Source organism: Notolepis coatsorum (assembly GCF_963971535.1).
Source record: "Notolepis coatsorum genome assembly, chromosome: 11".
Lineage (NCBI taxonomy): Eukaryota > Metazoa > Chordata > Actinopteri > Aulopiformes > Paralepididae > Notolepis > Notolepis coatsorum.
In genome coordinates this window covers 121,738,421-121,762,563 of record NC_140175.1, presented here as the reverse complement: position 1 = coordinate 121,762,563, position 24,143 = coordinate 121,738,421, and the positions used below count along the sequence as shown (strand labels likewise).

Genomic DNA, 24,143 nt, shown 5'->3' with positions numbered 1-24,143 from the left:
AAGTGGAGCAATCTGCTGTCTGACGGGACTGGCTTTGATCCCTGTAGACCAGGGGTCAGGAACCCTTTTGACTGGGAGAGCCATAAAAGCCAAATATTTCTAAATATATTTCATTGAGAGCCATATGGTATTTTTAACGTATAATAAATTAAATATGTCTTACTTTTAATGCGACTTCTGGTGCTGCATGGTTTTGCTGATGGCCTTGTAATCTGGTTCATACGTGGTGAGGTTGAGCTTCATGCAGGCGTTGAGGCTTCCATCAGTTAAACGTGAGCGTAGGTTGGTCTTAATGTTCCTCATATGCGAGAATGACTGCCCACATGCATATGTAGAGCCAAACATGGTCAATACGGCGATACTCACGCTGCATTGTGTGGTATGTCACAGGAAGCTCGTTCCAAGTTTTAAGAATCAGCTGGTCTTCAGGTTGAAGATCTTTTATTTCTGTCCACTTGTGTTCCCTCGCCAGCTCTGCTCGCTATATCTTCAGCTACAGATACTATTAGCTGTATCTTCAAAACTAATTTCTGTTTACTTTAAAATGACACAGTATTTTTAAGAAATATCACAAGTATAAAAAACAAAAACAAAATTTTTTTTTTTTTTTTTTACTAAAAAATTTCTGGGAGCCATATGCTGTCATCAGAAGAGCCATATATGGCTTGCGAGCCATAGGTTCCCGACCCCTGCTGTAGACAGTCTAGCTCGTCGTCTCTCTGGGCTCGCTGTAGCAGAAGGAGTTCTGCTTCTTCGTAGTTAGCTGCAGTAATGTCAGTAGTGGGCTGAACCTCTGGGTGGTGCCACAGGAATGTCTTTAGCTGCGCACTCTCAAGGGTGAGGCAGTCGTCTATGTTGGGGTCTGTGGGGACGAGTGTGTGTGTCAACCCACAGAACATAGATTTCTTATTCTCTGCCTCCTCTTCACTCGCCTCCCGTGGGGTGGGTGTAGGCCACTCTTCTTCCGGGAGCTTGAGGAACTCGGGCCCGTCACTATATAGATTGTGACGGGTGAGGTCATCCAGGGACATTCCCCGGGTGATGACGTCAGCTGGGTTGTGTTTTGTGTCCACATACCTCCAGCTTGCTGCTTCTGTTAAATCTTGGATCTCTGTGATTCTGACTCCCACGAAGACCTTGTATCTACACGAATCAGACTGGATCCATGTGAGTACGGTCATGGAGTCTGACCACAGGATTGTTCTTTGCACCGGAATGGTGAGTTCACGTTGGATTAACGTGGCGAGTTGCGCTCCTGCTAGGGCTGCGCAGAGCTCTAGACGCGGGATAGATTGTTGATTGCGGGGGGCTATTCTTGAGCGAGCCAGGATGAAGGCAGTATGTATTTCTCCTCCCTCCTCTCGGGCACGCAAGTAGGCCACCGAACCGTAGGCTACTTCGGAGGCGTCGCTGAAGACGTGCAGGTCCATCTGGCACGTCTCCGGCCTCACTGTGGGTGGGAAGTAGCTGCGGCGTATGTTGACACCTGGGAGTGAGCTGAGTTCTGTCTCCCACTCTCTCCATGTGGAGGCAAGGTGTTCGGGTATGGGGTCGTCCCAGCCCTGGTCCTTGTCCCATAGCGCTCTTACAATCATCTTTGCCCTGGTGGTGTAAGGTAGAATACATCCCAACGGGTCATATTGTCTGGCGAGTGTTCTGTATACACTCCGTCTTGTGGTCGGTAGTGCAGTCGACCTTCCCTGCTCCTTGGTCAGGGGTGTGTGTTTATAATGGAGCGAGTCTGTTTTGAAGCGCCAGACTAGTCCTAATGTCATTTCTTGGGCTTCTCCTGGGATGGTCGCCATCCAGGTCTCGCTGCTTGCTGCCTTGTCCTCTGGGGAGAGGCTGCGCAATACTTGAGGGTCGTTGCTGGCCCACTGCCGGAGATCAAAGCCGCCTTTGATCAGGGAGGCGCGGAGCTTGAGTAGGAGGGCCTCGGCTTCTTCTGGCGTCGAGACGCTTTGCAGACAGTTGTCCACGTAGAAACTATTTCCTACACTTTGTCGGACCTCTTCATCAGCTGCTGGGTCCTCTGCGATGTGTTTTTGCGGTGCAAACGTAGCACAGCATGGGCTGCATGTGGTTCCGAAAGGGAGGACTTCCCATTGATAGATGGATGGTTGCTCGTCCCCGATCCTCTCTCTCCATAAGAACCGCAGCAGGGGCTTGTCCTCCTCCACTAGTCGCACCTGCAGGAACATCCCTTTGATGTCGCCGCTGATGGCCACCTTGTCTTGGCGGAAACGTAGTAACACGCCTAGTAGAGAGGGGCCGAGTGTTGGGCCGGGCAAGAGCTCTTTATTCAGATTTTGTGATCCGATCTGGTAGCTGCAGTTGAACACAATACGATCCTTGCCGTTGTGGTGGACTTTGTGGTGCGGCACGTACCATGATTCGGTCGTCTGATCGGCCTCTTTAATGTCAATTTTCTTTATGTGTCCCGCTGTGATTAGCTTGTCAATCTCAGCGCGGTACACAGTAGCTTGAGCGGGGTCTCTGGCTAGGCGCCGCTCTGTGTTCAATAGATACCGCTCCGTCGCTTCTTTTGGGGCGTGGAAGGTAGGCATACCCTCTCGCCTCAGGAGTGGAGTTGCGTATCTCATCACTCCGTTGACTTTGACTCTCTTTGTCCCCCGCTCGAGGAGGGCTATAGCATAAATGTCTTCCTTGGAACGAATGTGTTTCTTTTCGTTCATAAAGGGCATTGTCTCTAGTGTCCATAGCCTCTCGACGTGCTGTAGGAGGGTGGTGTCTTCTTCTGTCACTCTGGAGTGGAGGCAGCTAGTGGCTGCTGTTCGGTTAGGAGACCTAGAGAGGGGGCCTTGTAGTGTCCATCCTAGGCGGGTCTCGACTGCTGCAGGACAGCCTCTGGGCCCAGTGTGGACCCGGTCCATCGGGACGATGAGGTGTGCATGGTCGGATCCTATCAGCAGGGTCGGGGTGGCACCGTCTATGAGCGGTATAGGTAGTTGACGCAGGTGCACATATTTATCCATCAGCTTGGGGATGGGGTAGGTGTACTGCGACAGGCCTATGTCTTGGCTGGTGAAAGCGTTAGTGATCCTATACCGTCTCTCTGGCTGCCCGCTTGCTGCGATAGTGAAGGAGACATTCTCGCCCTTTATCGTCTTCAGGTCTCTTCTTATTGTCCGAATCGTCATCGTTTCTTCGCTCCCCCGCAGCCCCAGCTGGGCCGCAGCGGACGCGAGGAGAAGGGTCTTCTCTGACCGGTCGTCAAGGACGGCGTAGGTGTCCATGACCTTGTCTTCGTAACTCAATGTTACGCGGACCACCTTCAAGAGCACCCGGGCGCCCCCGCTGCTGGCGGGGTCAATGTACATAACACTTGCCTTTGTGCTGCTTGAGGGTGCAGGCTTTCTTCTGTTACTGTCATGTAGGATGTCCAAGTGGGCTCCGTCACACCGACTACACCTCTTCTTTAAGCGGCAATCGGCTGCCATGTGACTGCGCGCACATCGGTAACAGCGTCGGTTGGACTTTATCCATTGACTCACCTCGTCGGCGGTCATCTTCTTGAACGTGTCACAGTGTGATAGCCAGTGTTCCTTTTCGCAGTACGGGCATACAATCTTCCACTTCTCTTTCATCGAGGGGGTACTGTGGGTCTTGTTGCTCGGTACTGATTCGGCTTGGTGCATAACGGTCACCAGTCTGCGGCCATCGTTTGCTCTCCTAGGTCCCTCTCTGGAGCTTGGTGTGCTCCGCACGAACGTATCCAACCGTAGGCTGTTGACTTCTCTCGCCAGGAAGTCGGCTAGGTCTAGGAGGGATGGCTCGGGACCGTTAGGATCACGGTGGTCTCTTTGCCGCCTGAAGCGCTCTTGTCGGGCGGGCGGAAGCTTCTCTAAAATCCTCTCAACATTAGAGTTTGCGTACAGTTCGTGCATACCCTTTTCCCTTTGCGCCCCCAGCATCCCTACCAGGGATTGTACCTTGATAGACAGGTCATCGAGTGAGCGATTGTCTGTGGCTGGGGGTAGACGGTCAATATTCCTTATCTCTTGTATTACGTAGTCCCATATGCGTCCATATCGTTGGTCGAGTGCTGCTAGAGCCGCGGTGTATGGGGTAGTAGAGGTGGAATATGCCAGCGCTATATTGTGCGCTCGGGGCACCTTGAGGTGCTTGAGTAGGATAGCATACTTGTACGGTTCATCAGTTACATCGGACATCATTGTCTCTAAGCACATTCGTAGCTCTGTGTACTGTGCTCTGTTCTCGTGTGTGAAGTCCGGGAACGTCGGTGTGCCAAGGTACGATGCCATGGATGGCTGGCACATCGGTGAGCGTTGGAGGAGAGGCCTCCTAGGCGAGTCTCCTCTTACGTGTCGTGGTGGGCTGGTACCTGCCGGGTACCAAGGCCCGTGTACCCAGGTGCTGTTCCTCGGGGCTGGTCGTGCGTCAAGCTCACCCGTGAATTGAGTCGGGGGTCTGTAACGCAGAGCCGCGGGGGTAAAGTCTGGGCTGTACTGGACCTCCTGGTCCTGTGGAGTACGGTGATGCTGTTGAGCTTGACTCTCCTCCTCTCCCTCTTCTTCTTCCTCTGGCAGGTCATCTAGATCCTGTAGTCGTCTATTTAGCCTCTCCGCGGTATAGGCCGGTTCTTCCCTGTTGCTGGGTCTCGCTTGGACCGGTCGGGGAAGGGGTTCGGAGAGGGGTATAGGCTCTCTCTGGTCGCCGGGCTCAGGGTCGCTTGATCGGGTAGGGGAGGGTGCCCTTGACCCTTGTCTTGACGAGGCCCTGGAGCCCCGTGCGGAGGGAGGGGGGGTTACCCTGGCAATCAGCTGCTCCATCATCCGCGCCTGTAATCGGTCGCGCTCGGCTTCGCGCTTGGTGAGAGCGAGGTCGCGCTCTGCTTCGCGTTGGGCACCGGCGGCGGCGCGCTGGGCTTCGCCGCGGTCTCTTTCCATATTCTCTTCCGTCTGGAGGCATCTAGTCTCTAGGCGTATGCGGTCTTCGTCACTCCGTTGCTGCGCCTGAAAGCGCTCTCGTTCGGTCGCGGAATGTTCGCGTTCACTAAGGGCTTGCGCTTGGAGTTTCGCGTGGAAGCGTTCTTGTTCCATGGAAGAATGTTCGCGCTCTCTAAGCGTCTGTGCTTGGAGTCGATCGCGCTCGGTTGAGGCTGCCAGGCTGGCGACGAAGGCCTGCGCCAGCATCTTGTCCGCCTCGCTGGGGGAAGACGCTGGTTGAGGTGATCGGCTCCTGGTAGTACTCGTTGGAGATCCGTTCTCCTGTCGCGTACCGGGGAGATCCATCTCCGGGGTGCGCGTCTCTTCTTGTGGTGGGTCGGGTTCCATCCCTGGAGGGCTTTCTTTATCCTGGAGCTCTCCGGGGACTACTTCTTCGGTCTTGGCGGGGGGTAAAGTCATGTCAGGTCCCTCCTGGTCCCCACCGTGAGCTTGGTCAGTTACGTTAGAACCCACTAGGGTCTCTACTGGCGGGGTAGCCTGGTCGGTAGGGTTGGACATAATTTTACTATCTACTTTTTCCGCGTTTAACGTCTGTAGAAAGCTAGGTAGTATACTGGCAACGTAATCCTCTAAGTACTGAGGTGTCTGCCGTCTACGCTGCGGGCGATCTATTTTAGGAGAACCGTTTGTGGAGTGTTCATCATTGGCCATGTCAATATTAATACTACTATATTAATATTACGCTAGTTACCCTCCGGCTCGAAGGACCAATTGTAACTGAGGGGTACAATTCCCTGACTGTATTATATAAGTATGGTATCATTAAACCACTACTGTCTTATGTACATTACTACTGGCCATACAGTACACAGGTATCTTAGATGAACACTTCCCACAATGACTCTGTTCCACACAAAACTGGGTTTAAGAATATTTATTAGCAGCAATGATAGTATATAACAATACTTTACGTAGGGTGCGCTTATAAGGCAAGGAATGTGCGTAAGCAAATCAATAACGTATGTCCATTCTCATATTACGCAGGAGATAATGAATACCACCTGTATCTTAGGAATTATATCTATGGTACAATAGTAAGGCAGCGGGACATACTGGTAGGGTCCCTCCGGTTGTAAGCCAGCAAGGGGAGAGGATTTGTCGGTAGTAGAGTCTGGGTCAACGATGAATAGAGAGACTCCAAGTACAGGAGACGGTGCAATAATCTCTTGATCCGCAGACGAATAACAGCTGTTCTCCGTGGCATGCAGCTCCGCATGGAAGAAAGCTAGCCAGCCTCAGGCTTCTGAGAGGCGGGCTCGACGTTGCTCCTCACAGGGTAAATCCCACACAATTGTGGGTGTAGACGATTCTCCGCTCCATCAATTACAGGACCAAAGCAAATATAATCCAGCCGAAAAGGGCTATGTAGTCGTCGGGTAGATTATCCAGTGTACATGTCCACACGGTCCTCGTCTAGGGCTCCTCGGGTGAAAGCGCCAGGGTAAGCTGCCCAGCCTGGATAAGCACACTAGCTGGTACGAGGACACGTTGGTGCTGCTGGTCACTGTAGAACGGTAGCCGCACGATACACTATACATAAATAGACTATTACTGAATTAATAGAATAGGTCGAACTCGACGGTACAGCGTTAAACTCTGATACTTCAGTTATTAATTCGCACGCGGTCTCAATGCTCTATTTGGGGCCAAACAGGCCATACTTCACCACACGTTGTATCGTGGGTGAGGCTTCAACTTATTGGGTAACTTAACTTCTGTATTCACCTGCGCCGTATTTATACGTTAAGTGAACAAACTAGTACCAGCCCTATTCCTGTCTCGTATCCTTGCGCAGAGCCGTTCATGTCCAGGCAAGTCTTTGGCGGTGACTTTGAACCAGACCTTGGGGGTATGGCAATGGCGCCTAAGGGACCGCTGTCCAATAGGAGAACGAAATATTATGGTCTGTACTGGGTTAAAGGGATATTCCGTGTATATGTACAAGGAATACACAAGGGATATCAAACGATATACAAATATTATGCAATATATATCAATCAATAAATATATATATTCGGTTTAATCTGATCCTTCGTAACAATAACCATAACCATGTCCACTGCCTACAAATAAAAATGGTTTCATATGAACCAAACATAGGAATAACAACATATTGCACAGAGAGAAACCAAACATAGCAATAACAACATATTGCACAGAGAGAAACCAAACATAGCAATAACAACATATTGCCTAAAAAATCTGATGCATTTTCTAAGCTGTTTCACAACATTTATTGTCAAAACTGCTGTAACAAATAATAATAATAATAAAATGTTTCCAAAATGTTGTTACACATGGGTTCCTGCAGGTTTCAACAGGTTAAAATACAGACTTTTTAAGACCACTTTGAATAGAATTTAATACCTATTTTCACAGCGATACTGGCAGAAACGTAGATTGATTTGGCCCTATCCATAGATGTATGACTTGGTCATAATAAGGTAATTTATAGGCCTGATATTTGTTATATTCAAATGCATTATAATTCATGTGTCCGGAAGGCAAAATTCAGTACTGTATCTACAAAAAAACACTGTAAATCATCTCCCCTTTTTCTTTTGCTTAGATTTATTGTACACTTGACCTCAAGAAGGTGCTGAATGAGCTCAGTGAGCGAAGTCCCTCCAAACTCAATGTTAGCATGGTGTTATTCACCGTCACAATTTACTCAGGCATAGTAACAGACACACTATTCCATGAGGTCCATAGATGTCCCTAGATACCAAGAACATGCAAATGGACCTTGTAGAAGTGGAGCAATCTTCCATTTACTTGGGCATGTACTTTTAGGCAGATCTTCTGAAAATAGCGCTGCAGCTTAACCGGTTAACAGCATTTCTATTTTGTATATAAAGGGGATTTGACAACATTTAGTTTTGTGGACCAAATGGACATTGTGTTGCTTGTGTCTCACGACATCTCGTCGCTTGTGTCTCCTCAGGTCAGGCCTCAGCGTCGCCCCCTCCTGGCAGCTGTGGCTGCGCAGCAACGCGGTGCTCCTGGGCGTGGCCGTGCTGGTGGCCCTGCTCTCCCTCACCGTGCTGCTCCTGCTGGGCTCCCACCTCTACCTGGTGTCCCTCAACACCACCACCTGGGAGTTCATGTCCCGCCACCGCATCTCATACCTCAAGCACTGCGGCGCCGACGAGAACCCCTTCGACCGCGGCACCCTGCTCAACCTGTGGGGCTTCTTCTGCGTGTGGAGCGTCGTGGTGTGGGAGCGGGTGTACTTCAGGCAGGGCAGCGACCCCGTCTGACCCCGACCCCGTCACCCCCTCTGGGGACAACTGGTTAGGAGGACATCCCCTTTCTATACGCACAGCCATTCCATCCCAGTGCATTCCCATAGAGCACATTCCCATAGAGCACATTCCCAGAGAGCACATTCCCATAGAGCACATTCCCATAGAGCACATTCCCAGAGAGCACATTCCCAGAGAGCACATTCCCAGAGAGCACATTCCCACGTGCAGTGGGACGCTTGGTGACAGTGGCTCGGGAGGTAGAGCAGTCGTCTGGTAAACCTGGACGTTCCCGGTTCGATTCCCGCTCCTCCCGGGCAGCGTGTCGATGTGTCCTTGAGCAAGACACTTAACCCCTAACTGTTCCCGGTGAGCAGGTTGGCACCTCGCATGGTTGCCGCCGCCGTCGGTGTGTGAATGTGTGAATGAATGGGTCAAATGTGAGGAACAAATATTATAAAGCGCTTTGGATAAAAGCTGTTATATAATAATAATAATTATTATTTGGTGGCGCCTTTCACGACACCCAAGGTCACCTTACAGATCATAGAATAAAACACAGCAAGGCAGTTAAAAGTCAAAGTTAAAAATAAAACAAACAACAGGAAGTAAAGTAACAAACAAACGAACAGCAGGGGGTATAGGACGGTGACCGAGGTTACAGTGAATATGCCAGTTTGAACAGATGGGTTTTCAGTTGTGATTTGAATGATGATAAATGAACCATTTACCATCATCTACCAACGAAGAGCACCTGGCTCCTGATATCCAGGTGTTTATTCATGAGCTGTTCAGGGAGCGGGTTCCTCTCTTAGGTATAATTATGTTTAAGTTATGATTCCTTCTGCAAAACGGACAATCTACAGGGTTCCCACTGGGGCTTAATCTTAAATTTAATCACCTGAATTTGAGGCCTTAAAAAGGTATTAAATATTATTTTGATGGGTCTTAGAATTTTTTTATTGGATTAGGAAATTACTGAATAAATGATTATGTTGCAATAACTTCTCTACTGTATCTCATTTAAATGTGTTTAAGCGTCCAGCTGCAAAGTAATACGGTAAATCAGTTCCCCCCCCAACAATTCATATCGAATTACTTCTCTGGTAGTAATTCTCCTTCATACTTTTCTGCCAGTATCGCTGTGAAATAGGTATTAAATTCTATTCAAAGTGGTCTTAAAAAGTCTTTACCCGTTGAAACCTACAGGAACCCTGTGTAACAACATTTTGGAAAAAATTTATTATAATTTTCTTTTTACAGCAGTTTTGACAATACATGTTGTGAAACACCTTAGAAAATGGTTAAAAAACCTTAAAAAATCAGGTTTTTGAGGCAATATGTTGTTATTCCTATTAGTGCTGTCAGGCGATTAAAAAAATGTATCTAACTAATTACAGGATTTGTAATTAATTAATCGCATAACCATTTTAGGCCTGATATTCTTTTTTATTTTTTTATCCACTTTTTCTCCTTATTTTTCTATTGTTTCTCCCATCCCAATTTCGCATTGCCAATTCTCCCCTCCCCTGTCTTGAACATTGCTAGACTATGCCTCCCACTGGTCAGCTGTAGTGAGGATAGAAGCCTTGCATCACGTGTCCCCTCCGGTACACGAGGAGGCAGCCTGTTGCATCTTTTCACCTGAACAGCGCGATCTCTCAGTGGCGAGGAGTAACGCGTGGGAGGCTCACGCTGCCCCCGATACTTCCTGTCTCTGCTGTACAGGCGTCACCCAACTGACCTGTAGGAGTCGCTGTCCACAACGTCCAATCCCCACCCATCGACTTTCCACCCGCTACCTCTGCCAATTGAGATAGTATGACGACTGGCCCAAGCCGCAGGCAACGCTGACTCGGGGAGTCGAGACCGGAGTCTCTTGCATTGGTGACGAGCGCAATCTCCGCTACGCCACCCAGCCGCCTAGGCCTGATATTCTATAATTCAGTACTGTATCTACAAAACCTTCTGTTTAATCATCTTCCATTTATTCATTTGCTTAGATTTTTCAGGTCTGGTCAATTTGAGCATGGTGTTATTCACAGTCAAAGATAAACCTTTTTTTTATTGATATTCTCATTTGGTTCATTACAATTTACTCAAGCCTAGTAACACACAGTATTTCTGACACTGAGAATACATTCCCTGAGATCCATAGATGTCCCTAGAATCAGATACCAAGAACATGCAAATTCACCATATTCAAAAAAAAGTCTGTAAATGTGTATTCTACGTTCTTATGGAATGAATGAGATAAAAAAATATTTAAATAAAAAAAAGGAATTAAATTTTTTTTCATTTTGAGTTAATTTTCATAACGCGATAATTTGCTGTGTAATTAATTAATCTAATTAACGTGATAAACTGACAGCCCTAATTCCTATGTTTGGTTTCAATATGTTGTTAATCCTATGTTTGGTTTCTCCCTGTGCAATATGTTGTTATTCCAATTACTTTAGAGAAGGGGGTTCCACAAGGATACATTTTGGGTCCGCTTCTTTTGCTATTATATGTAAATAACATCTGTGATCATTTAACTCACTCCCGGTACCATATGCTGATGATACAGTTATGTATTCTTGTGCTCCTTCTCTTGAGGCTGCTGTAAAAACAGTCTGATGTTGCCTCCTTGCAGCATAATACTCTCATTGACTCAAAACTGCTATTGAATGGTAGCAAAACAAAGGCAATGGTATTTGCGCCAACTAGGTCAACTGCCTCTCCCCCCTCTATTTCCACCCTTGATGGTTGTTCTATTGAGGTTATTGAAAGGTACAAATAGCTTGGCATCTGGCTGGACAAGAATCTAGATTTTAAACATCATATTGATGCTTTAATCAAAAAACTTAAAATCAGTTGCTTTTCTCTATAGGGTTAAATCATGCTTTTCCCCCGCCTCCCGGAAACAGGTGGTTATGGCTCTTTTTTTGTCACAACTAGATTATGGCGACATCGTTTATAGATTTGCTTGTCCTACCGCCTCAGCCAAACTCGATCCGCTTTATCACAGCTCTGAGATTTATCTCCAGCTCACCTTATAGGACGCATCACTGACAGTACACTCTATTCACTGATTGGTTGGACTTCACTGGCTACACGCAGGTTGCAGCACTATGTTTTTATATACAAGGCTGTTCCTGGTAAACTTCATGGTACAGTTCCAAGCTTGAATTAATTCAAAACTCGCTCAACCTCAGATCCAGCACCTGGATGCCCTTTAAAATACCACCCGTGAGGACTGAGGCAAGTACAAGAAGCCCGTTTTATTTTGTTCCTCTGGCCCTGAAGGACCTCCAGACACGTCTCAAACTGGCCTCTCCGGTCTCCTTGTGTTGTTTTAAACTAAAGATATCGGAAATCCTTTCCACCCGCTGCTCCTGCTTTGATGTTGAATTTTTTATTTTGGTTGATTGCTATTGTTTTATTGTGCTTGTATTTTTTTTTAACTGAATTTGACTTTTTCATTTAAAATATGGGTTGTATGGTAGTCTACTGTGTGTGTATTGGGTCTTGTTATGTATGTTTTGTCATAATTTGTGCTTCCCAGAAAAAGAGACCTTGGTCTCAATGGTTTCTTTTTAATGTTCTGGTTAAATAAAGGTTTGATGATGACTCCTATGTTTGGTTTCTCCCTGTGCAATAGTCAATTTATCAGAGCAATAATTGTCATCTTTAGCCTACAGTACCTACGCGTTGACATTCTTTCTTTGATTGCTCCCAGTTTAGACTCCAGATTGTCTGAGATGATGATTTTTGTGATGTGATTTATGAGTGATCGTTTGATTGATGTCCTGTGCACTACTTCTGAAGACATAATGCAATACTTTTGTGATGCAATGTTTTAGTTTTTTAAGAGATCCTTTGAAAAGTCAGTATTTCTATCAATAAATGGTGTTTCATCAAGTTTGTCAGTATTTCTATCAATAAATGGTGTTTCATAAAGTTTGTCAGTATTTCTATCAATAAATGGTGTTTCATAAAGTTTGTCAGTATTTCTATCAATAAATGGTGTTTCATAAAGTTTCCATTGGTATTTCTATCAAATGGTTGTTTCATAAAGAGTTTTCAGATGTCTTTTATTTAGATTTTCCTTCACATAGTTTACAAATACATTTGATCATTTTTGGCCCTTCATATACAGCTGGTTTGTTTTACACACAGTACTGTGCACACAGCATAACATTCATAACTAGTAGCACGATGCACACAGCATAACATTCATAACTAGTAGCACGATGCACACAGCATAACATTCATAACTAGTAGCACGATTCAAAATTATCCTTCAACATATAATTATACTATACAAGTGTCATTGCCTTAGAAATAGAATAAGACTTAGAGGATGCCACTAATTGTAAGAGTTACCATATGTAATTCCAGAGTTAACACTTGTAATTCCAGAGTTAACACTTGTAATTCCAGAGTTAATATATGTAATTCTAGTGCTAAAATGTAATTCCAGTGTTAAAATGTAATTCCAGAGTTAACATAATGTAATTCCAGAGTTAAAATGTAATCCAAGTGTTAACATGTAATTCCAGAGTTAACATAATGTAATTGTACATGCAGGTGACATCTCAGAATTCAGAGGGTCCCTCACTGGTTTCTACCTATCTATTGTGAAAATGGCCTTTTCCTGTGTTTTGCATAGTTTTTACAGAATGAGGGGTTGTCCCAACACATTAAATTACAATGCACACATAAAATATGTGCATTGTGCCTTTTCTGCAGTTCAGATGTGACAAGTACAGACAGGCACACCACTGCTAGATGTACGATAATCATTGTATTTGTACAATAAAAGCAGCTCGCTCGTTACAGGCACAGAAACAGGACTGAAACAGAGGTATAGAGGCTGCTAGAATGAGAACAGGACTGAAACAGAGAGGTATAGAGGCTGCTAGAATGAGAACAGGACTGAAACAGAGGTATAGAGGCTGCTAGAATGAGAACAGAACTGAAACAGAGAGGTATAGAGGCTGCTAGAATGAGAACAGGACTGAAACAGAGAGGTATAGAGGCTGCTAGAATGAGAACAGAACTGAAACAGAGAGGTATAGAGGCTGCTAGAATGAGAACAGGACTGAAACAGAGAGGTATAGAGGCTGCTAGAATGAGAACAGAACTGAAACAGAGAGGTATAGAGGCTGCTAGAATGAGAACAGGACTGAAGCAGAGAGGTATAGAGGCTGCTAGAATGAGAACAGGACTGAAACAGAGAGGTATAGAGGCTGCTATAATGAGAACAGGACTGAAGCAGAGAGGTATAGAGGCTGCTATAATGAGAACAGGACTGAAACAGAGAGGTATAGAGGCTGCTAGAATGAGAACAGGGCTGAAACAGGTATAGAGGCTGCTAGAATGAGAACAGGACTGAAACAGAGAGGTATAGAGGCTGCTAGAATGAGAAGAGAACTGAAACAGAGGTATAGAGGCTGCTAGAATGAGAACAGGGCTGAAACAGAGGTATAGAGGCTGCTAGAATGAGAACAGGACTGAAACAGAGAGGTATAGAGGCTGCTAGAATGAGAACAGGGCTGAAACAGAGGTATAGAGGCTGCTAGAATGAGAACAGGACTGAAACAGAGAGGTATAGAGGCTGCTAGAATGAGAACAGAACTGAAACAGAGAGGTATAGAGGCTGCTAGAATGAGAACAGGACTGAAGCAGAGAGGTATAGAGGCTGCTAGAATGAGAACAGGACTGAAACAGAGGGGTATAGAGGCTGCTAGAATGAGAACAGAACTGACACAGAGGTATAGAGGCTGCTAGAATGAGAACAGAACTGAAACAGAGAGGTATAGAGGCTGCTAGAATGAGAACAGAAAGAACTGAAACAGAGGTATAGAGGCTGATAGAATGAGAACAGGACTGAAACAGAGAGGTATAGAGGCTGCTAGAATGAGAACAGGACTGAAACAGAGAGGTATAGAGGCTGCTAGAATGAGAACAGGACTGAAACAGAGAGGTATAGAGGCTGTTAGAATGAGAACAGGACTGAAACAGAGGTATAGAGGCTGCTAGAATGAGAACAGGACTGAAACAGAGGTATAGAGGCTGATAGAATGAGAACAGGACTGAAACAGGTATAGAGGCTGCTAGAATGAGAACAGGACTGAAACAGAGGTATAGAGGCTGATAGAATGCATAAAAAAAATTCTTCTCAGAAAAATACATATTTAGGGACCTCAAATACCTAAATGAACTTGTTGGAAATAACTAAAATATGTCCCATTAGAAGAAAGTGGTACATGCCTACACATTATGGCCTGATAAATGTGTATTGTCTATACATTAGTGTTGTGCACCAGGAACAGAGATCCCACAATGCATCAGAAACAAAGCGGAGGTCATAATTCTATGATTGGGAAAATAGTGTCATGCTGTTTTTTTTGGCACAATTTCAAATAATTAAAAAGAAAAATCAAAGCTCTGAGCTCATTATTGCATCATACAGACATTTTATACAAAGTACAAATAGTAAAAAAAAAAAAATGTAATTGTTGGAAACAGTAGAAATAAAAATGGTTACAAAACGTGTTTCTATACAAATACAATGGAGGCCAATAGGAACGGTGTAGGCGTGGCCAATAGGAACGGTGTAGGCGTGGCCAATAGGAACGGTGTAGGCGTGGCCAATAGGAACGGTGTAGGCGTGGCCAATAGGAACGATGTAGGCGTGGCCAATAGGAACGGTGTAGGCGTGGTCAATAGGAACGGTGTAGGCGTGGCCAATAGGAACGGTGTAGGCGTGGCCTATAGGAACGGTGTAGGCGTGGCCAATAGGAACGGTGTAGGCGTGGTCAATAGGAACGGTGTAGGCGTGGCCAATAGGAACGGTGTAGGCGTGGTCAATAGGAACGGTGTAGGCGTGGCCAATAGGAACGGTGTAGGCGTGGCCTATAGGAACGGTGTAGGTGTAGCCAATAGGAACGGTGTAGGCGTGGCCAATAGGAACGGTGTAGGTGTAAAAAGTCAGGGCAGTGGAAGAGAGGAGTGCTTGGAGAGTCAGTGGAAGAGAGGAGTGCTTGGAGAGTCAGTGGAAGAGAGGAGTGCTTGGAGAGTCAGTGGAAGAGAGGAGTGCTTGGAGAGTCAGTGGAAGAGAGGAGTGCTTGGAGAGTCAGTGGAAGAGAGGAGTGCTTGGGAGGCTGAGCTGAGCTGGAGAGCACTCTTATCGAACGCACCAAGTGAGGGTGCGTTGGACTGAACTGGGGCAGTGGTGACACAGGTGTCTTCATCAGTAAGAGCTTTCAACGCTTCCTGTCATCATCATTTATTTTTTCCTCACAGAATTTCAGCAGAGAGAGAGTCAATCTTCAGTTGAATGATGAAAAGTCAAAGTCAGCGAATATTTCCTGCTGTTCAGCGCTGAGGAAACACGGCGTCTGTGGAGGAGTGAGGACCGGCTTGAGGCGAGTGAACTCTGCGTCGAAGTTACTGACGTCCCGGAGCGTCTTGATGTCTGGAAGGAACGGCGGCTTCACCTTCTTCGCCAGCAGAGACTCCCAGTCCAGTCCCTGTCGAGCGACGAGAAGGTTTAGTTTCACTTTGCATTTAGTTTCATTATTGCACAAAGAGATCAGTACAGTGTGCTGGCTGTGTAGAGGTGTTAGTACAGCATGTTAGCTAGAGGTGTTAGTACAGCATGTTAGCTGTGTAGAGGTGTTAGTACAGCATGTTAGCTAGAGGTGTTAGTACAGCATGTTAGCTAGAGGTGTTAGTACAGCATGTTAGCTAGAGATGTTAGTACAGCATGTTAGCTAGAGGTGTTAGTACAGCATGTTAGCTAGAGGTGTTAGTACAGCATGTTAGCTAGAGATGTTAGTACAGCATGTTAGCTAGAGGTGTTAGTACAGCATGTTAGCTGTGTAGAGGTGTTAGTACAGCATGTTAGCTAGAGGTGTTAGTACAGCATGTTAGCTAGAGGTGTTAGTACAGCATGTTAGCTGTGTAGAGGTGTTAGTACAGCATGTTAGCTGTGTAGAGGTGTTAGTACAGCATGTTAGCTGTGTAGAGGTGTTAGTACAGCATGTTAGCTAGAGGTGTTAGTACAGCATGTTAGCTAGAGGTGTTAGTACAGCATGTTAGCTGTGTAGAGGTGTTAGTACAGCATGTTAGCTGTGTAGAGGTGTTAGTACAGCATGTTAGCTGTGTAGAGGTGTTAGTACAGCATGTTAGCTGTGTAGAGGTGTTAGTACAGCATGTTAGCTGTATAGAGGTGTTAGTACAGCATGTTAGCTGTATAGAGGTGTTAGTACAGCATGTTAGCTAGAGGTGTTAGTACAGCATGTTAGCTAGAGGTGTTAGTACAGCATGTTAGCTGTGTAGAGGTGTTAGTACAGCATGTTAGCTAGAGGTGTTAGTACAGCATGTTAGCTGTGTAGAGGTGTTAGTACAGCATGTTAGCTGTGTAGAGGTGTTAGTACAGCATGTTAGCTGTGTAGAGGTGTTAGTACAGCATGTTAGCTAGAGGTGTTAGTACAGCATGTTAGCTGTGTAGAGGTGTTAGTACAGCATGTTAGCTAGAGGTGTTAGTACAGCATGTTAGCTGTGTAGAGGTGTTAGTACAGCATGTTAGCTGTATAGAGGTGTTAATACAGCATGTTAGCTAGAGGTGTTAGTACAGCATGTTAGCTAGAGGTGTTATTACAGCATGTTAGCTAGAGGTGTTAGTACAGCATGTTAGCTAGAGGTGTTAGTACAGCATGTTAGCTAGAGGTGTTAGTACAGCATGTTAGCTAGAGGTGTTAGTACAGCATGTTAGCTAGAGGTGTTAGTACAGCATGTTAGCTAGAGGTGTTAGTACAGCATGTTAGCTAGAGGTGTTAGTACAGCATGTTAGCTAGAGGTGTTAGTACAGCATGTTAGCTGTGTAGAGGTGTTAGTACAGCATGTTAGCTAGAGGTGTTATTACAGCATGTTAGCTAGAGGTGTTAGTACAGCATGTTAGCTGTGTAGAGGTGTTAGTACAGCATGTTAGCTAGAGGTGTTATTACAGCATGTTAGCTAGAGGTGTTAGTACAGCATGTTAGCTAGAGGTGTTAGTACAGCATGTTAGCTGTGTAGAGGTGTTAGTACAGCATGTTAGCTGTGTAGAGGTGTTAGTACAGCATGTTAGCTGTGTAGAGGTGTTAGTACAGCATGTTAGCTGTGTAGAGGTGTTAGTACAGCATGTTAGCTGTGTAGAGGTGTTAGTACAGCATGTTAGCTGTGTAGAGGTGTTAGTACAGCATGTTAGCTAGAGGTGTTAGTACAGCATGTTAGCTGTGTAGAGGTGTTAGTACAGCATGTTAGCTGTGTAGAGGTGTTAGTACAGCATGTTAGCTAGAGGTGTTAGTACAGCATGTTAGCTGTGTAGAGGTGTTAGTACAGCATGTTAGCTGTATAGAGGTGTTAGTACAGCATGTTAGCTAGAGGTGTTAGTACAGCATGTTAGCTAGAGGTGTTAGTACAGCATGTTAGCTGTGTAGAGGTGTTAGTACAGCATGTTAGCTAGAGATGTTAGTACAGCATGTTAGCTGTGTAGAGGTGTTAGTACAGCATGTTAGCTAGAGGTGTTAGTACAGCATGTTAGCTAGAGGTGTTAGTACAGCATGTTAGCTAGAGGTGTTAGTACAGCATGTTAGCTGTGTAGAGGTGTTAGTACAGCATGTTAGCTAGAGGTGTTAGTACAGCATGTTAGCTGTGTAGAGGTGTTAGTACAGCATGTTAGCTAGAGGTGTTAGTACAGCATGTTAGCTGTGTGGAGATGTTAGTACAGCATGTTAGCTAGAGGTGTTAGTACAGCATGTTAGCTAGAGGTGTTAGTACAGCATGTTAGCTAGAGGTGTTAGTACAGCATGTTAGCTAGAGGTGTTAGTACAGCATGTTAGCTAGAGGTGTTAGTACAGCATGTTAGCTAGAGGTGTTAGTACAGCATGTTAGCTAGAGGTGTTAGTACAGCATGTTAGCTAGAGGTGTTAGTACAGTGTACAGTACTGGCTACTGACCTGGAAGAAGCGCTGTGGCTTGACCTCGCTGGCGTCCTGCTCACCTGCTCCCAGCCTCTTCTCTGGGTTCTTCTGTAGCAGCTACAACACATGTTTAGAGTTTACAGTTCAGTGTAGAGACACTAGATGTTTACAGTTCAGTGTAGCGACACTAGATGTTTACAGTTCAGTGTAGAGACACTAGATGTTTACAGTTCAGTGTAGAGACACTAGATGTTTACAGTTCAGTGTAGCGACACTAGATGTTTACAGTTCAGTGTAGAGACACTAGATGTTTACAGTTCAGTGTAGAGACACTAGATGTTTACAGTTCAGTGTAGAGACACTAGATGTTTACAGTTCAGTGTAGAGACACTACATGTTTACAGTTCAGTGTAGAGACACTAGATGTTTACAGTTCAGTGTAGAGACACTAGATGTTTACAGTTCAGTGTAGAGACACTACATGTTTACAGTTCAGTGTAGAGACACTAGATGTTTACAGTTCAGTGTAGCGACACTACATGTTTACAGTTCAGTGTAGAGACACTAGATGTTTACAGTTCAGTGTAGCGACACTAGATGTTTACAGTTCAGTGTAGAGACACTACATGTTTACAGTTCAGTGTAGAGACACTAGATGTTTACAGTTCAGTGTAGCGACACTAGATGTTTACAGTTCAGTGTAGAGACACTACATGTTTACAGTTCAGTGTAGAGACACTACATGTTTACAGTTCAGTGTAGAGACACTAGATGTTTACAGTTCAGTGTAGAGACACTACATGTTTACAGTTCAGTGTAGAGACACTAGATGTTTACAGTTCAGTGTAGAGACACTAGATGTTTACAGTTCAGTGTAGAGACACTAGATGTTTACAGTTCAGTGTAGCGACACTAGATGTTTACAGTTCAGTGTAGAGACACTAGATGTTTACAGTTCAGTGTAGAGACACTAGATGTTTACAGTTCAGTGTAGAGACACTACATGTTTACAGTTCAGTGTAGAGACACTAGATGTTTACAGTTCAGTGTAGAGACACTAGATGTTTACAGTTCAGTGTAGAGACACTACATGTTTACAGTTCAGTGTAGCGACACTAGATGTTTACAGTTCAGTGTAGAGACTAGGGCTGCAATGATTAGTCGACATAATCGACAACGTCGATTATAAAAAATCGTCGACGAGAAATTGTTGCGTCGATTAGTAATTAAAAAAATATATATATATTATTTAATTTTTTTTTTTTTTTTTTGTGCACTACCTATCTTTGTGAGAGTGGCTTCTCAGGGTTCCAGACAACATCATAACATGATGATCCCATAGCAAATTTTGGACATTGAAAACATTGTTCCCCTGCAGGAGATGATGATCAGACTAGACACACAATACATTACACACGCACTCCTCTCACTCACACACAACGATCAGAGTAAGACACACACATACACACTCCTCTCACTCACACACAGCGATCAGAGTAAGACACACACACATACACACTCCTCTCACTCACACACAGCGATCAGAGTAAGACACACACACATTCACACTCCTCTCTCTCACACACAGCGATCAGAGTAAGACACACACACATTCACACTCCTCTCACTCACACACAGCGATCAGAGTAAGACACACACACATACACAAATTACACAGTACACACCTCTCACTCACACAGCGATCAGAGTAAGACACACACACATACACACACACACACGGACTCCTCTCACACACAGCAAACAAAAGTTATTTAAAGTACACTTCCACTTTAATTTGTATTATTTAATTTATTTATCTTGTTATGAGTGATTGCTGTATTGTTCTTCAAATACATTTTCATTTAAAGTGGCTTAAAGATCCAAATTCAAATGTTTCATGAGTCATTATTTTAATTTGCTATGGGATCATCATGTTATGATGTTGTTGTTTGGTCCTGACAAGAGTCTCAAAGTCTGGGGTGATGGTAGACAAGCAACTCTGAGGTCATGCTCAATGTCCAATCTGTTCCTCTGCTCTGTCTTCAGCTGGACCAGAGCTGAGAAGCCACTTTCACAAAGATAGGTAATTAAAAAAAAAAAAAAAAAAAATCATTTTTTTTGTTGTTGTTTACATTGGTTTTCGATTAGTCGACTAATCGAAAAAATAATCGGCAGATTAGTCGACTACCAAATTAGTCATTAGTTGCAGCCCTAGTAGAGACACTACATGTTTACAGTTCAGTGTAGCGACACTAGATGTTTACAGTTCAGTGTAGAGACACTACATGTTTACAGTTCAGTGTAGAGACACTAGATGTTTACAGTTCAGTGTAGAGACACTAGATGTTTACAGTTCAGTGTAGCGACACTAGATGTTTACAGTTCAGTGTAGCGACACTAGATGTTTACAGTTCAGTGTAGAGACACTAGATGTTTACAGTTCAGTGTAGCGACACTAGATGTTTACAGTTCAGTGTAGAGACACTACATGTGTCGTAGAATACACCTTTACAGACTTTTTTTGTGTGTATATGTATGTGTGTGAAAGAGAGAGTCAAGATTAGTGAGATGTGTGTGTGTATATGTGTGTGTATGAAAGAGAGTCAAGATTAGTGAGATGTGTGTGTGTATATGTGTGTGTATGAAAGAGAGAAAAGATTAGTGAGATGTGTGTGTGTATATGTGTGTGTATGAAAGAGAGAAAAGGACAAGATATGATGTACAAGATTAAAGCACACGATATGATGTACAAGATTAAAAGCACACGACGTGATGTACTGAAATGTCTATCTGCCTATCTCCAAGTTGTTTTAAGAACATCAGCCAGACCGTCTTTCAGTACTGCTTAGTTGACCCATATTAAACTAGTTCACTTCATATACACATTTTCCCCAACACTAGGCTTGAGTAAATTGTAATGAACCAAATGAGAATATCAATACATTTTTTTTTATCTTTGACTGTGAATAACACCATGCTCAAATTGACCAGACCTGAAAAATCTAAGCAAATTAATAAATGGAAGATGATTAAACAGAAGGTTTTGTAGATACAGTACTGAATTATAGAATATCAGGCCTATGCGGCTGGGTGGCGTAGCGGAGATTGCGCTCGTCACCAATGCAAGAGACTCGGGTCTCGACTCCCCGAGTCAGCGTTGCCTGCGGCTTGGGCCAGTCGTCATACTATCTCAATTGGCAGAGGTAGCGGGTGGAAAGTCGATGGGTGGGGATTGGACATTGTGGACAGCGACTCCTACAGGTCAGTTGGGTGACGCCTGTACAGCAGAGACAGGAAGTATCGGGGGCAGCGTGAGCCTCCCACGCGTTACTCCTCGCCACTGAGAGTCCGCGCTGTCTGGTGAAAAGATGCGACAGGCTGCCTCCTCGTGTACCGGAGGGGACACGTGATGCAAAGCTTCTATCCTCACTACAGCCGACCAGTGGGAGGCATAGTCTAGCAACGTTCAAGACAGGGGAGGGAAGAATTGGAAATACGAAAATTGGGATGGGAGAAAAATTGAAAACATTGAGAAAAAGTGGATAAAAAAAAAAGAAAAAAAGATCTATGTGCAATAGGGATGCCCCGATCGATCGGCCACCGATCGTTATCGGCCGATATTCAGTATAAATATGCGATCGGGGAATTCCGATAATGAGTCATATTCGCCGATCGCGGAAACTGATCAAGTGGATATCTCACTCGCTTGTCTCAGACGCACAGGACCTGCAAACTGCTCCTCCTCCCTAGCCCCGCCCGTACCCGTGTAGAGTTTGTAAACACAGACACAGAGGAGGTCCGCTGAGTGAGTCTAGATAGTGCATTCGACCTGAGCTAACGTTAGCTACCTAGCTATCGTTACTGTTTTATTTTCGCCGATCGTCAAAACAGATCTCACTCGCTGAGTTCGGTCTCAGACACCGGGAGCTGCACACAGTGCTGCGCGTCTTCTGCTCCTCCTCCAGCTCCTCCCGCACGCATGTAAACACGGGTCTAGTCTAGTCTAGTGGGACGGGACCTCCATGAGCTAACGTTAGCTACCGCTACAAAATGACCCAGTCAACTATTCACTTTTAGTTTAATACATGATGAGGCATTGTCTAACTGAACGGTATCTAGCCGGCTAGCTACTGATAGCTCCTGATATCAACAAATGCTCCAGCAATAGTCTAGTTATCTAGTACTAGTGTATGTTACCTCTGTTAGCTCACGTTAGCTTAGCTCACTGTTCAAAACGAAATGTCCCATTCAACTAAATAGTTCACTGAGGCGTTGTCTTAACGTTATATTTCCGGCTAGCAGTAGCTACAGACAGCTCCTGATATCAATGTCTTATAACACTCATTCGATGCATATTCGAAGCCCGGCTTGCGTCGCAGTCATTAACGGGGATAGCTGAGGGAGTAGGGTATATCTGCAGAGCCTAGGGTAAATCTGCAGAGCCGAATGTGATTTGATCAAAGCAGAGTATGTACACACAGACAGTGGAGATAGCGAGCATTTTGACTTGTTGCGTGGTGGCGATGTCTCGCAGATAATACAAGTACAAGTCTAATTATATAATATATATATTTTATAAAAAATAAATAAATTTTTTTTTTTTATATAAAATTATTTTTAATTTCTTTTTAATCAAAAACGATCGGTATCGGATCGGTATCGGCCGATATGGCTCACGACGATCGGTGATCGGTATCGGTGGCAAAAAACGTGATCGGGGCATCCCTAATGTGCAACAATGACAAACTCAAGTAATTTGAACAAAATAAATAAAAATAGATAAACACAAAGCCAACCTTCTGCATGATGGAGACGGAGTCGGGAGAGAGGAAGCGAGGGTAGCGCACTTCATCGTTCACGATGCTGTCGAACACCTCCTCTTCATCATCACCGGGGAACGGGGACTAAAGAACACAGGAGGAGAAACTCAATTCAGTGTCTGTCTGTAGAGTAGATTCTGTCTGTAGAGTAGATTCTGTCTGTAGAGTAGATTCTGTCTGTAGAGACATAGATTACTAACCTCTCTCACTAGTATCCCATAGATTACTGACCTCTCTCACTAGTATCCCATAGATTACTGACCTCTCTCACTAGTATCCCATAGATTACTGACCTCTCTCACTAGTATCCCATAGATCAGTGGTTCCCAAAGTCGGGGTCGCGACCCAAAGGTGGGCCGCGAGCAGCCACGGGTGGGCCGCGAGATGATTTAATTTTTTTTTTTTTTTTTTTTTTTAATTTTTTTTATTTAAATTTTTTTTGTCAGGCCACTGAACTTAGAAGCAGGCCAGGACAGTGTTTCTAGTTGTATTCTAAAATTCTATTCTATTGTATTCTAAAATGTGACTATATGGTTTTATATTAACTTAATAAATAAACAAAAACGAAAAATCTACTTATTTCAACGAACATTTCAAACTAAATAACAGATTATGCACATAAAACGCTGAAAACAACCGAAGCAACAATAGTATTTTAATGAGGCTATTATTATTATCATTATTATTTTGCAACAAGTTAGCCCTCTCATAAATAGCACATATAAATGAATAACTAACTTGAACTAACTTAATAGGATTGAAGTGATATTTGGCTTAAAAAATCGGTCGCCTGGCAAAAAAAAAAAAAAAAAAAAGCCAGACGATGTGCATTGGGCCGCGGCTCTCTGACGCCTTATTTTCTGGGCCCCGGCCTGAAAAGTTTGGGAACCCCTGCCATAGATTACTAACCTCTCTCACTAGTATCCCATAGATTACTAACCTCTCTCACTAGTATCCCATAGATTACTGACCTCTCTCACTAGTATCTCATAGATTACTAACCTCTCTCACTAGTATCCCATAGATTACTGACCTCTCTCACTAGTATCCCATAGATTACTAACCTCTCTCACTAGTATCCCATAGATTACTAACCTCTCTCACTAGTATCCCATAGATTACTAACCTCTC

At 44.6% G+C, this 24,143-nt stretch overlaps 2 protein-coding genes across 2 annotated transcripts in view; one reads left to right on the top strand and one right to left on the bottom strand.

The window, feature by feature from the left end:
- zdhhc12b (zDHHC palmitoyltransferase 12b) overlaps window positions 1-8,397 on the top strand; it is a 28,824-nt gene extending 20,427 nt beyond the window's left edge. The window contains exon 5 of the mRNA XM_084324268.1: window positions 7,936-8,397. Within this exon, the coding sequence (XP_084180394.1) occupies window positions 7,936-8,251 (316 nt within the window). The 3' untranslated portion in view covers window positions 8,252-8,397. The remainder of the gene's footprint in view (window positions 1-7,935) is intronic.
- Window positions 8,398-12,315: 3,918 nt separating this feature from the next.
- The window catches only part of pkn3 (protein kinase N3), a 229,440-nt gene continuing 217,612 nt past the window's right edge, over window positions 12,316-24,143 (bottom strand). The window contains exons 20-22 of the mRNA XM_084324775.1: window positions 22,989-23,096; window positions 18,229-18,309; window positions 12,316-15,756 (exon numbers count right to left, since the gene is read on the bottom strand). Coding sequence (XP_084180901.1) covers window positions 15,556-15,756; window positions 18,229-18,309; window positions 22,989-23,096 — 390 coding nt within the window. The 3' untranslated portion in view covers window positions 12,316-15,555. The remainder of the gene's footprint in view (window positions 15,757-18,228; window positions 18,310-22,988; window positions 23,097-24,143) is intronic.